Genomic DNA, 15,243 nt, shown 5'->3' with positions numbered 1-15,243 from the left:
CTTGCTGAGCAGTACCAGTCAGTGGTCAGCAGAGAATCACTACCTCATATTAACTTGCTTCTCTTAGGGACAAAATGAAAATAAGATATTCACTTGTTTATTGAAATATTCAATGGAGCATGTAAAGAGCCACTTACAAATAGTATAAATATTATTATTGCTTTAAAAATGCTTTCAAGATTCCTTTGAGAGAACTATTAATAAGCTTATGGATCTATATAAAGATAAATTAGAATACTATTCATTTCAGTTAACTAGAGATAATGTATATATTCTACCTATATGACATAGTTTGGCAGATAGTGAATTTTGTAGAATCTTAAATTGATTATTCAAAATCTGTCATGAAACATAACTATTATATCTTAAAATTTGAGTCTAGATCTTTTTAAATATATCCCAAATGAACACTGGAGTATTAAGCGCCAGGGCACCTATTTACAGATACCTTGTTCGTTATATGTACTTATCCTACATCAGTATAACCCCTCTAGGAGGGTCTCTGCTCAGAGAAGAATGAAATTACATATTGATTCATCTAAAATAGAACAATGAATTGGATCTCAAAAATCTTTATGGTTTCTGGTTCTTTCTCACAATTGTTAATATGGCTGTTTAATATCTTCAACTCAGTGTATAAATAATACTTCTGCATACTTTGGAATTATTGGTTTCTTGGAGCTCATGATATTGAGAAATGTACAAATGATTTTTGTTTCTTAAAACATAATGATTTATTAAAAGGGGAGGGGGCAACTATGAGACTGGTTTAACAATATAGTAATCTCTAGAAAATTATAATTGAAACCATAAATTAGGCATGGAAATGTTTTTAAGTTCAGTGGCTTCCAGCGCTAATATAACATACTACATCCAAAGACTCCACTTACTCACTTAACTGTTTTCTTTTGTGCCTTTCTGCAAACAACAAAAGCAGTGAACGAACAAAAGAATAAGCTGTTTGCCAGAGGACAATGATTGCATTACTGATTTCCCCCAAGCCATCCTGGCAGGCCCCTCACCATTGTGAGATGCTAGTTGTTGGTTCTAGCACCAGTCGCACTTCTCTGAATTAGAACTCAGTCAACCAGCTCAGTTTGTACTTGGATTCAGGTGACCAATTTTTTCTAGGCCAGGTATAAGTCATATTACTATAGAGGTACTAAGTCACATTCAATGATTTTTTTTTCATCTTTCAGCAAAAATAGTGATCTTTGATATGCCTTGGTTAATGAACGGTGAGTATATTATTTATGCTTTCTTAAAATGTCTGATTTTCTTTTATCTTCACTTTGTCAAGTTAGCCATACTTCTACAGTAGTTTATAGGAATGTTTATATTGTCCTTGGCATGTAGTCTTAAGAGACTGGAGATAGAATACTCAAAGGCTATTCCTAAGCAAACAGGGTTAATATTCTATCCCAAGGATCTGGGGGCATCCACTAGTCTTTAAAAATAGCCTCGCTGGGTACGGTGGCATGTGCCTATAGTCCCAGCTACTCAGGAACTTGGGAAGCTGAGGCAGGAGGATCACTTGAGCCCAGGAGTTTAAGGTCAGCCTGGGCAACAACATAGTGAGACCTGTCTCTTAAAAAAAATTTTAAAACAGTCTCAAGATATTCAACCATTCAGCTAAAGTTATAGCCAGAAGCCTCAGTTTGTCACCCACAGATAAGGTGTGTCATAGAACACAAGCCTTGTCTAGGTTTTCTCATGGGCTTTAGGTGTTGAGGAAGAAGGTGGAATCAACCTGAAACTCACCCCAAATCACTGTAGTCACAGGACCCTTTTGATAGTCATCATGTATTTTTTGCTAAAAATGTTTTGAAAAAGGCATTGAAAAACACTCTTGTCCAACTTTAAAGTGATCATAAATTTAATGTTATTTTCAGAATGTGCATTCTCATTTGTGTTTGCAAAAGTCAGTTGTTAACGTAGAAAGCAATAGAGAAAATCAACAAAACCAAAACTTGAAAAATTCAACATAATTGACGAACTTTTAGCTAAAACAATGAAGAAAAAAAGAAAGACTCAAATTATTAAAATCTGGAACAAAGGAACAGACGTCACTATTGACCTTGCAGGAATAAGGATTATAAGGGAATACTATGAACAATTGTATGCCAAGAAATTAGACACTGTAGATGAAATGGACACATTTTTAGAAAGATACAAACTACTGAAACTAGTTCAAGAAGAATCAGTAGAAATATAACAAAGGAGATTGAATTAATAATCAAAAAAATTCCCATGATGAAAAGCCCAGCCCCAGATGACTTCACTGGTAAAATCTGTGAAACATTTAAAAAAGAATCAACACCAAGCCTTCGCAAACTCTTCCAAAAATTGGAAGAGGGGGGAATACTTCCCAACTCATTTTACGAGGCAGGTTATAACCCCAATACCAAACATTACAGGAAAAGAAAACTGCAGGCCAGTGTTCCTTATGAGTATAGACACAACAGTCCTCTACAAAGAACTAGCAAACCAGCAGCATATAAAAAGGATTATACACCATGACCAAGTGGGATTTTCTCAGGAATGCTAAGTGAATTCAGCATGTGAAAATCAATCAGTGTAATCCACCATATTAATATAATGAAGGGGAAAAAAAGACATGATCATTTCAACAGACACAAAAAAAGCATTTGACAAAATCCAGTACCCTCTCATGATAAAAGCATTCAACAAACAAATAATATAAGGTGCAAAGAGTTGGAACAACTGCACAGTTAGAAGGAGCACAGTAGTCTGTCTACACAGGACCACCCTCACTTCTGACATGACCTGTAACTTCAGGAGGTGCCCCAAATCACCCTCAGTTTCAATAATTCTAGTGAAGGACTCCAAAAACTCCCTGAAAGCTATTATACTTACAGTTATGGTTGGTTCATTATGGAGAAAGAATTCAGATTAAAATCAGCCAAGGGGAGTAAAATGTAAGGCAGAGTCCAGGGAAGTACCAAATTGGAGCACATTACTTTGCCACCATCAATGTGTGGCAATGTGCATGGAGTATCACCACAGAGAAGCTCACCCAAGCTTCAGTGTTCAGAGTTTTTATTGGTGCTCCATTACAGAGATGTGATTGATTGCCCACATAGATCTTAGTCTCAGTCTCCCCAGAGGTCTTCTGATACCACGTGACCCAAAGCCCCCACCCTAAATCACTTTGTTGGTCTTTCTACCATGGCCAGCTCCTACCCTAAATTACATTGTTCCAGTGTGAGCCAAGGCCCCCAGACAAACAAAGACAATCATGTCAGGCATGATGATTACCTCCCAGAAGGTAAGGGCAAAGGCCAGGCCACTCTTTGGGTAAAGCTAATTCTTTTTTACACAGATGAAGGATTATGTAAAAATTGCTATATGGTATTACTTTTTATTTGCATTTTTATTCATTGTATTGTTATTTTTTACTTATTTATTTTTTAGTGTTTTTGGTCCACAGTGGGTTGAATCTACAGATGTGGAACCCACAGATATGGAGGGCCGACTATTATTAAGATAGCAGTACTTCCCAAATTGACCTACTCATTTAATCCAGTCCCTATCAAAAGTCCAGCTGCCTTTTGTGCAGAAATTGGCAAGCTTGTCCTAAAATTGACAAGAAAATGCAAGAAACCAAGAGTAGTAAAAAAAAAAATCTTAAAAGAGAACGACAAAGTTGTGTACTTCCTGATGTCAAAAATTTACTACAAAGCTATAATAATCATGACATTGTAGTATGAGCATAAGGATAGACATATAGGCTGGGCACAGTGGCTCATGCTCATAATCCTAGCACTCAGGGAGGCCGAGGCGGGAGGATTGCTGGAGCTCAGGAGTTTGAGACCAGCCTGAGCAAGAGTGAGACCCTGTTTCTACTAAAAATACAAAAATTAGCTGGCGGGGTGGCACACACCTGTAATCCCAACTACTCGGGAAGCTGAGGCCGGAGGATTGCTTGAGCCCAGTAGTTTTAGGCCACAGTGAGCTACAGTGGTGGCACTGGACTCTATCCAGGCAACAGAGTGAGACTGTCTCTCAAGAAAAAGATAGATGTATAGATCGATGAAACAGAATTGAGAGTCCAGATATAAACTCTCACATTTATGGTCAATCATTTTTTTTGACCATAAAACGGTGCCAAGACAAGTCAGTAAAGAAAGAAAACTTTTTAATAAATGGTGCTGGGACAACTGGGTATCCACAGTCAAAGGAAGGAAGTTGGACCCGTACTTCAAAGCATATATAAAAATTAACTCAAAATGGATTAGAGTCCTAAATGTAGCACTAAAACTCTTAGAAGAAATCATAGGAGTAAATCTTTGTGCTTGGAGTAGGCAATGGTTTCTTAGATATGACTCCAAAAGCACAATAAACAATGAAAAAAATAGATATTGGACTTCATTAAAATTAAAATCTTTTGTGCTTTCAAGGACACTACTAAGAAGGTGAAAAGACAAACCTCAGACCAAAAGGAATTATTTACAAGTCATATAACTGATAAGGGACGTACATCTAGAATATATAAAGAATTCTTATAATGTAACAATATAAAGATAGGTAACCCAATTAAAAATCAGCAAAAGATTTGAATAGATGTTTTTCCAAAGATAAACAAATGGGCAATAAACACATAAAAAGAGGTTCAATATTAGTAATCATTAGAGAAATGCAAGTCTAAACCAAGTGAGATACTACTTGGATGGCCATAATCAAAAAAATACATTAACAGTTATTGGCGAGGAAATTGGAACCCTCTTATCTTGCTGGTAAGGATGTAAAATGGTCCAACAACGTTAGAAAACAGTTTGCAGTTAAACACAGAATTACCATATGACCCAGAATTCCACTCCTTAGTATATACCAAGAGAAGTAAAAACTTATGTCCATATAAAAACTTGTTCACAAACGTTCATAGCAGCTTTATTCTTTTTTTTTTTTTTTTTTTTTTGAGACAAAGTCTTGCTCTGTTGCCCAGGCTAGAGTGCCGTGGCATCAGCCTCACTCACAGCAACCTCAAACACCTGGGCTCAAGCAATCCTCCTGCCTCAGCCACCCGAGAAGCTGGGACTACAGGCATGCGCCACTATGCCCGGCTAATTTTCTATATATATGTTTTTAGCTGTCCATATAATTTCTTTCTATTTTTAATAGAGACAGGGTCTCGCTCTTGCTCAGGCTGGTCTCGAACTCCTGAGCTCATACGATCCGCCCGTCTTGGCCTCCCAGAGCGCTAGGATTACAGGCGTGAGCCACCGCACCTGGCCAGCAGCTTTATTCTTAATAGCCAAAAGTGGAAACAACCCAAATGGTCATCAGTTGATGAATAAACAAATATTGTGTATCCACAAAATGGAAAATTATTCAGCCATAAAAAGGAGTTAAGTGCTGATACTATGCCACATCACGGGTGAACCTTGAAAACATGTTAAGTGAATGTCAGCAGAAAATGCCACATGTATGATTACATTTATATAAAATGTCCAAAACAAGCAAATCCATGAAGACAAAATAGACTAGTATTAATAGTCGCCAAGGACTACAAGGGGGTGGGGATAAGGAAAGATGGCGAGGTGAGGGTTCTTTTTGGTGTGATAAAAATGTTCTAGGATTAGATGGGGTGATGGTGGCACAAATTGAATTATATAAAGGGTGAATTTTATGATATGTAAATTATATCTGAATAAAGCCTATTATGAAAAAAACCAGACTTAGCACTTTATCTAATTAAACTAGCGTAGCTTCAAATGTGTCATCTCACAAACTTTTAAAATTGAAATTAATGAAAATTAAAATGTTATGTAAAAAAAACTGAAATCACAGTTAGCCAAAGTAAAAATGTAATTTTTCCAAACTACTATTTAATGTTTATCATGCTGCTCTTGGCTTGTTTTTTAAATGACACTTTTGCAAATTTAAGGCAGTATTCCTCTTTTAATTTCTTTGAAAAATGTACTTAGAATGTCACAATGGAAATGAGATTTAAAAAATTAAGTATAAATAAGAAATGGCATGACAGAACAAGATTGTAATTACCAAACAGCTGTGTTTGATAACAGTTTATTCTTGTAGATTCTGTAAGTTCCCCACAATTATATAAACTGCAGGGCTTGAGAGAAAGGCAAAGTTTAGGGTTAGGAAGGAAGTCTGGGTCTGGCTCACATTTATAATAAGGAGGGCTATTTCTTTCTCTCATGACTTCCCATTTTAAAAGGTTTTTGAGATTGAGAGTTTATCAGAACCGTAAGGTAAATGACTCTTTCCATACTATTGTGCAGTTATTTCCTGAATCACACTGTAATTTATTCAGTGTCTGGAAATCTAAATAGTTGAGATCGTTGATGGATTTATTCAGAGGCCAAAACTCTGATAAATTTATTCATGTATGTAAGGGTAATTTAATCTTCCTGAATCTTCACTGAACATTTGAAACCCATAAGGGAGAGTCACAATGTAAATGCCTATGGGAATTAGAGGATGTTAATTAAGTATCATGCCACGTAAAGATAAATATTAACATATTATAGCCCAAATTGATTTCAGAAGGCCCAGGTTAGCACTTACAGTAAATTAATTGAGAAAGAGAGTGAAAAGAATTTTAATGAAGTGACTTTTTTTTTCCAGCTGCTTTCAAAATTGTGAAAACCTGGCTTGGTCCAGAAGCAGTAAGTTTGTTGAAGTTTACAAGCAAAAATGAAGTCCAGGACTATGTCAGTGTAGAATACCTGCCTCCACATATGGGTGGAACTGTAAGTATAATACCTGAAGACTTGTTTATAAAGTAATTGGCTAATGGCATATTAGGCTATATTCTTTCCTCAAGGAAAAAGGAAAAGCAGTCTCATAACATACAAAGAAAGATCACAGATACCCAAAAATAGCAAATAGTGTTGTAGACATTTTATACTTAAGTTTTAAAGTTGTTACATTTTTATTTTTTATATAAGTAACATATTTACGTGGTTCTAAACTAATGAAAATTCAGAAGAGTGTTCAGAAACAAGTCTTCAGTAAAGTGTCTCCTCCTTTTGTCCTCAACCACCCTGTTCCCCTCCACTTACATTTCTTACATTAATTTGCAGGGATATGTAGTGTCTATGTAAGCAAATAAATACAGTATAAATTCTTGCTTCCTCCCATCTCTTTTAAACAGGTAGTAGATTTATATGCTGTTGTGCATCCTGCTTTCTTCTTCACCAAAAATCATCTTAGAGATCATTCCAAATCAATGTGGCAAACTCACATACTCTTGTTTATGGCTGCATAGTATTCCAGTATCTAGAGATGGACCATAAGTTACTGAATCTCCTTTTGATGTGTCTTTAGTTTGCTTCCAATCATTTGCTGTTCAGCAGTCTTTTTAATTTAAAAGATATTATTAAGCATTATACTATCAAGATTTTTTGAACTGATTTTTACTACTTACAAATAAGAAATCAGGAGTATGTGGGTACGTGTTAAATGTTTAATATTACATAACAATGAAACTTATTGTGATAATGATTTTTTAAAATTGCAAAACCTATGGGCTTGGTATACTTTAGGGTAACTTGATAATATTTCAGTTATTTGATTTTTTACATTCTACTTTGTATACTGGCAAAATTTTATTCTACCAGACTAACAAGATGAAAAGTTCTGATATGTCCTTCTGTTCATTTATTTATTTTTTTATTAAAAAGACTTGAATCAATGTTTTTAATTTAGAGTCTGCTGCTTTTTTATTCTAAGGCTTTATATTTCACATTTTAACCTAGAAAAACCAAGCACCATTCATTTCAGATGCTATGCTTAGTTAAACATAGTGATTTTATTTGATTTGTCATTTTTAATAATTTGCCCATAAAATTGTTGTGTCTTAAAATTAATAGCATTTAATAAAAATGATTTTTATTTTTACATATAAAAAGGTTATTTTATTTTCCCTCTCTGTTGTTAGTGGTATATTTCTTCAGGATTTCAGTCAAAACTGTAGTAGGACTACTATGTTTTAACATAAATTTTGAAGGTTTTTTTTTTCAAAAGTAACACAGATCATTTTTTTAAAAAGTAAACAATACCAGAGATTGAAAAGTATAACAGCACAGTGAAAAGTACCTCTCTTTCCCCAGGTCAGTGCCCACTGCCACTCCCTAGAGGCAATCACTATTTTCTATCCTTACAGAGTTATCTATCCATTACAATTTTTTACACAAATGGTCATATACCGTACATACTGTTTGTGCCTTTTTCACATTCTTTATTGTGTAGGTTATACTATATTGATTCATAGAGGTCTGCCTTATTTTTTTAAACCATTGCAGAATATTTCATTGTGTGGATGAATATAACATAATTTATTTAATCAATCTTCTTTTGAAGGACCCTTAGTTGTTGTCTAATCTTCTACCATCACTAATATCCTTGCAAATAACTCTTGGTACACAGGTGTAGCAAATATACATATAGAATAAACTCCTAGAATTAAAATCAGTGGGTCAGTGGGTATAGTTAGTTTTTAATTTTGATAGCTGTTGCCAAATTCCCTCTAAAGAGATCGTGCCCATTTACCAATAGTCTGTGGGGAACACTGGAACCACCTTCTTGCCAACACCACTTATTCTCATTTTTGTGATCTTTGCCAGTCTCAGGTGAAAAATATTTTATTGTGGTTTTTAACTTGCATTTCTTTTATTATAAGTGATGTTATGTGCACTTAAATGTGATTCAAAAGGCAATATTTGTTCTTTTTCAACAAATTCTGTATCATTCTTTTACCCTTGTTCTGGTGAATTGTTAAGTCTTTTTCTTATTGATTTGTATATTTTAATAAAAGCTGTCTTTTTTTTCTGATGTATGTGGTACATATTTTCCCAGTTGTAGCCGTTTTAAAACAAAAAAAATCCTTTCTGTTTTTAGTTTTTAGGGATTTTTTTGTTGTTCTTGGTTGATTGGTTAGGTTTTGTTTTTTTTGCTATTCAGAAATGTTTCATTCGAGTGTGTGTTCAATTCTTATCAATATTTTTATGGCTTCTAGGTTTTGTGCTATGTATACAAAGGTCTTTCCTACTTAGGTTTTTTGTTTTTAATCCTCTTCTGTGTTGTCCTGGAGCTTATATGTTTTTTTAAAAAAATATACACATACATTTAAAGTTTTTATCCATCTGAAATTCTTTTTAGAGTAAAGAGTGAGCTAACAATCTAACTTGATGCTGTATAGATGGGTAGCCAACTGTCTCACACCACTTACTGCTCTTTTCCTTTCTGATTTGAAATGCTTCCTTTATTTTAAATTTCACTATCTAATTAAGTCTGCTTTCTTGGCCAAAGTAATGAATTTTAAATCTACTAAGAGAATTATTTCTCTACCACCTCTTGGCAGGCTGATGTGAAATACTTTTCTTCTAGGATCCTTTCAAGTATAGCTATCCACCACTAGTAGACGACGACTTCCAGACACCGTTGTGTGAGAATGGGCCTATTACCAGTGAGGATGAAACTTCAAGTAAAGAAGATATAGAAAGCGATGGTAAAGAAACCTTGGAAACAATTTCTAATGAAGAGCAAACAACTCTTCTAAAAAAGGTAATTTTATAAATAAAATGAAATTGAGTCAAAAGCTGTAGTCTGGCCCCAATTCTACCACTAGTTGGCTATGTAATTTTGGGTAATTCACTTAACTTGCTGCCCTTCCATATCTGTGTGTAAAAAGTAAGAGGAAGGATGGGACTAGCTGACTAGTAGCACCACTTTAGTGTATAAAAGGCTGATTCCATGCTTTGTATAAAAATTAGCAAAATGCATCTGGAAGGAATTTGTCTAAAATAAAAGTAATTAATTTAAAACTACCTTCATCTAGTTCCTGTCTCTATTTGTTAAACACCACTTAGTTGTCACCCTTTTTACAAGTAATCAGGGACTTGATAGAGGGATAAATACAATATTATAATTTAGAACAAATTTAAAGACTCTTAAAGAAAGGACCATGTTATATTTTCTACAGTAACCTATTTGTAGTAGGCACTCAGATATATGTTAATGGTCACATTAATATATGCCAAATAGATACAATAAACCTGTGGTTAAGAGTATAATTAGGATTGAATTAAAATAATGTTCACTTTGACCTAATGATCTGCCCAACTGTCAGTGTGAAACTTAAATTTCTTTATCTTTTCTTTCATTTTTTCTTTTTGGTCTTTAGACTAACCCAACTGAATCTACTTCAAAAGCAGAAGAAAATGAAAAAGTTGATTCAAAAATAAAAGCTTTCAAGAAACCATTGAGTGTGTTTAAAGGACCCTTATTACACATCAGGTAATAGTTGAAGATTTTATTAGCTATACTGTTATAACATGATCATCTTGAGGGAGCGGCAAACTTAAGATAAAACTTCTGTACTGTTTCTGAAACTATAGAAATACAAAATTAAGGATTATCTAAAGACTTGCCTTGATTCAGGCATAGTGGATATTTTTAGCTACCTTTTTCTTATTCTGTTGAGTGCGTTTAAAGGGCTCTCATCATACATCAGATAATGAAATAATATATTAACAATAAATTATTAACAATAAATAATATCTGAATTTCATTGATTTCTCTCATATTACTGTTACCATTATTAGACTTGCACAAGTTTAGGGATGCCAGAAGTGACACGGAAGCGTAGGCATTTGTTTATTTGACCTTCCAACAGCGAAAGGCGAACCAGAAAAATATGTTTGTGACTAAAGCCAAATTTCAGCACATCTCTGTTTTTGTTGCTTAGGTTATTTAATTCAAAAGATTCAGGGTTGTTTCTTTCATCATTGTCCAAAGACCTCTTTCTCACTGATGATGCTTTTGGTTGGTAAATCTATTTGCCTTATGTTAATATTGCCACACCTACTTTATGATCTAATGTAGCATTGCAACCTTGCTGTGTAATTATGTTTTAGATATGTCTCTTATGAACAATACATTCAGACTTTTTAAAAATCTGAGATTCTCTAATTTACAAGATTGATTTGTTTCCTGTCATAGTTGAATTTATCTTCACCATCTGGGTGTGAGAAAGAGATCTGCATGTTGCACGTGCCTTTTCTGTTTTCCATGTTTTCCTTTGCCATTTTCCTCCTTAAAAGTTTTTGTTGTTGTTGTTTGCTTGCTTGTTCTCATTTTTCCCTCTACTTGTTTGGAAGTTACATGTTCTATGTTTTCACTGGAGGCCTGTCAAATCATGTGTCCTAGCCTATAAGTGTAGAGGTATGACAAGAAGAGCAGGCTATGGAAAAAGCCAGACTGGAGCAGCACAGCCTCTCAGCTGCACTTTGGGCTCTGCCCCACCCTGCCTCCACCCCCAGTAAAGTCCCAGAGCTGCTCCTACACATGCACAAGGACCCAACCAACATCTCTTTCCCTAGAGCTGCTCACAGTTTTTGTGCTTGCTACTGAGAGCAATTCTGAGATCCATAACCTTACTGTCTTTTCTGTAACTTGCTTAAGATTGGGTTCTAAAAGGAAGCCAGCAATCATGCTGATTCACCATCTTGTCCAAAAGCTAGGCAAAGCCATTCTGGGAGAGCTCTTCCTTAAAAATGTGTTCTCTAAATTGGTAAATATCCCTGATATACAGACATTCCTGATATAAAATGAATCTATTTAAAGATGTGTCTCAAAATCAAAGACTATCTATCTGAAGACTCAGTTAAGTTCTTCACCTTTTTATGTAAAACAAAAACACTGTTTTCCCCCTTGTTTTGAGGCACCTGATACAATTTGGCTAATGTAATTAAACTACACAAACTTTGCTTGAGTCTTTCAATTTTTATTTTAGGTCATGGGCATTACAATGGCCAATAATAGTAAAATTTAAATTTTGAGACTCGCCAGTTTTGCTATTTATTTCAGCATATTATGGGGGTACAGAAGTTTACATTACGTATATTGCCTTTGCCCCCCCAATCAGAGCTTCAAGCATGTTCATCCCTAGATGGTGCGCATCGCACTCATTATGTATGTATACACCCATCCCCACCCCCGTTTTGCTATTTGATAAGTTCTTTCTGCAGTTCCCACCCCAAATTTGCTTCTTGATTTTTCTCCTTCCCTATTAGACCATTATAGAGTAAGAAATTATTCTGTTACTTAAATATATCCCTAGCGATCTTTCTTTTTAATTTATGCTCTTCTCTGTGGGCATATAAAAATACACCCCATTCTAATCTATTAGTAATTAGGTAAAGTTGAAACAGCAATACCTTCTTTGCCTTATTATCTATAACCTTCCAAATAGTTTAAATAAATACACCTTAAGATAGTGCTGATTATAGGATTAATTCAGAATCTTCCTAATTCTTTCTTCTGTTCTTTCCTGTTTTGTTTTTGATCTTAGGCAAAAACGTAGGATTTTTTTAAATAGCATGTGTTGAATCAGCAAGACTAAAATACAGAATTATATTAGCTAATTGTTTTATAGTCATTTTTGGTGAAATCTCTTTATATAAATGAGCTTAAGATATTAACTAAATATTTTTCTTCAAGCTAATAATTAGACTGTCATTTATTCTGAGTATTACAAATGCCTTATGTTTTTGTCACTACCTAGCCCAGCAGAAGAACTGTATTTTGGAAGTACAGAATCTGGAGAGAAGAAAACTTTAATAGTGTTGACAAATGTAACTAAAAATATAGTGGCATTTAAGGTAAATATCTTAAAAATTTAATAAATTATCTGTGAGAATCTAACATGGGAAGTGATTTTTAGACATATTTTAGTTGAAAAATTGATGATTTTGAACTTGTACCATGTTTTTATTTATAATGTTTTTAGGCATGTTGTACTGACTTCTGGTTCTAACTAACCATCATAGCTTATCTAAAATTTTCCCTGAGGTCTGTATCTAAATCTTTAATGTGCAGTAATAGGCTAATGTCTAAGTTAATCCCAGGAGTTTGTTGTAAATAAAAACTCAGGAAAAATTGCTCTTCATTATATGAATAATTTAATTCATAATAACAGTGAAAGGTAAAACTATAAAATTGATAGTACATTCCCCCCAAGTGTGGTATATTCTGGAGTGTGGTTTATATTGGATACTAACCTGATACTGAGCATTAATTAAGTGTAACAAGACTGAATCAAGCACTACCCCATATTATACATATTCCTTCCTTAAATCTTCTATTGAATTTAGATAGAACCACTAGGATGTTCCTGATATGCCTTATTTATCTACTGTTTTTTTAATTTCTGAACACACTATTGCAGCATGAAATCTAATGTGCATTCTGTTTTTGTGAATTTGCATCATTAAATTCAGGCTCTTAGCCAACAGGATATTTAACAGATGGATTAATTTTTTTTTTTATTTTTATTTCAGCTCTTCACGGGGGTACAAAAGCTCAGGTTATATACATTGTCCGTGTCCCGCCCATCCCCCTGAGTCAGAGCCTCAAGCATGTCCATTCTCCAGACAGTGCACCTGGCACTCACCATGTAGTCATACCTCCATCCCCTCCCCGAGTCAGCACCTTCAAGCATTACCATTCCCCAGACGGTGCACAACACACTCATCATGTAGGCATACACCCATCCCCTTCCCCCACCCCCCGGATTAATTTCTTTATTTAGGAGGAAGGCAAAATGACAATTGGACTAATATACGAGTATCTTTTTAGATAGAGCGAGGTGGTTTTTTCCTGTTAGTGGGGACAAACATATTCTGTACATAACCACCAACGTTGCTTTATAAACTCTTTGTTCATTGATTAACTGCTGATTTTTTAAAAAGTCATTCTTAAGCTATTTCCCCCAAATAGCCATAAAGGTGGTTATATGGCTACTGTTTATAAACAGGTGAGAACAACTGCTCCAGAAAAATACAGAGTCAAGCCAAGCAACAGCAGCTGTGATCCGGGTGCATCAGTTGATATAGTTGTGTCTCCCCATGGGGGTGAGTTGTTACTTAGTAACTACAGCAGGTATGGTGGGAGCAGGGAACCTGGGGCCGAGCCCTGAGTCATCAAAAATGTTGGGCTAGAATCTAAAACTTAGCAGAGTATCAGCACCTCACCTTACTCTAGACATCTCTTTTCTCATATGTGAAATGAGATGGTCAAAGCCTCAAAGGGGTCTCTAAAGCCCTTTCCAGCATTAAAATGTAATTGTTTTTAATGAATAAAATTGTTTAAACTGACACCAATTGACATTGAATTTCAAAAATAATATTCCTCAGTTTTAGAACTTTTTCCTTTTTAAGGGAGTTCGTTTTCTTCTTTTTCCTTAATGTTGTGTCACAAAATAATGCCTTAAACCACATACATATCCAGCCCCTTGTAAAGGTTCCTGTTTATATGCTAAATTACCCTTTTTCAATGCAGGTTTAACAGTCTCTGCCCAAGACCGTTTTCTGATAATGGCTGCAGAAATGGAACAGTCATCTGGCACAGGTCCAGCAGAATTGACTCAGTTTTGGAAAGAAGTTCCTAGAAACAAAGTAATGGAGCATAGGTAAGCTTTTTAGTCACACTGTCTCTAATGTAGTGGGAAGAATGAGAAAGAGAAAGGGGCCCTTCCTTCTCTCATTTGGTAGGCGTTGAAGCATCTGGCATGACCAGGCACCCAGTGAGCCTGTAGGGTTGCCCAGATGAATGAGACTGAGAGTTGCTCAAGGAGATTGCTGATAGCAGAAACTTGTTTGCAGGCCAGTGCAAGAGTCTGGATCTGTCCAGAGCACAAAAACAGATCTCTTCATTCCAGCATTTTTCCTTGTAGGAATGCTTGCCTTGTGTACTGGAATGCTTGTTGCAGCATTGTTTAAATACTGAAAAATTGGAGATAAAGAACCTAAATAATCACCAGTTAAAGCAATAGTGAGATACATTTGAGCATATCCATGTAAAGAATACTGTAGCTGTTCAAAAAAGTGTAAGTCTGTCTGACATGGAAAGACATCTGTGATATATTATTTTTGTGACATTATCCTATTTAAGAGGGGGGAAACCTGTGAGTGTGTAGGTATATACACGTATATATGTTTATATATCAGGTTGTGACAAATATCTTGAAAAGATATATAGAAAAGGAGAATAGAGAAGGCTGTGCTTTAGTTTTGTTTGGCTATTTTTAATTTTTTAAATTGGAATTATGGCTTATTGGAGTGTTCCCAGTTTTGTTCCCCAGGGGATGTTTGTCAGTGCCTGGAGACATTTTTAGTTGTTGCAGTTGGGGCATGGGGTGCTACGAGCATCTAGTAGGTAGAGCCTAGGGATGCCGCTAAACTTCCTGCAGTGCAC

General features: G+C 35.1%; 1 protein-coding gene across 2 annotated transcripts in view; it reads left to right on the top strand.

Annotated features, from left to right (window-relative positions):
- MOSPD2 (motile sperm domain containing 2) overlaps positions 1–15,243 on the top strand; it is a 48,828-nt gene that overhangs the window by 26,878 nt on the left and 6,707 nt on the right. For both annotated transcript variants that reach the window (XM_045537749.1, XM_045537748.1), the window contains exons 7-13: positions 1,200–1,238; positions 6,613–6,737; positions 9,376–9,552; positions 10,172–10,284; positions 12,554–12,650; positions 13,805–13,901; positions 14,329–14,458. In XM_045537749.1, the coding sequence (XP_045393705.1) occupies positions 1,200–1,238; positions 6,613–6,737; positions 9,376–9,552; positions 10,172–10,284; positions 12,554–12,650; positions 13,805–13,901; positions 14,329–14,458 (778 nt within the window). The remainder of the gene's footprint in view (positions 1–1,199; positions 1,239–6,612; positions 6,738–9,375; positions 9,553–10,171; positions 10,285–12,553; positions 12,651–13,804; positions 13,902–14,328; positions 14,459–15,243) is intronic.

Source organism: Lemur catta, chromosome X (genome assembly GCF_020740605.2).
Source record: "Lemur catta isolate mLemCat1 chromosome X, mLemCat1.pri, whole genome shotgun sequence".
Lineage (NCBI taxonomy): Eukaryota > Metazoa > Chordata > Mammalia > Primates > Lemuridae > Lemur > Lemur catta.
Note: the sequence above shows the minus strand (reverse complement) of the source record. Positions and strands in the feature narration are given on the sequence as shown.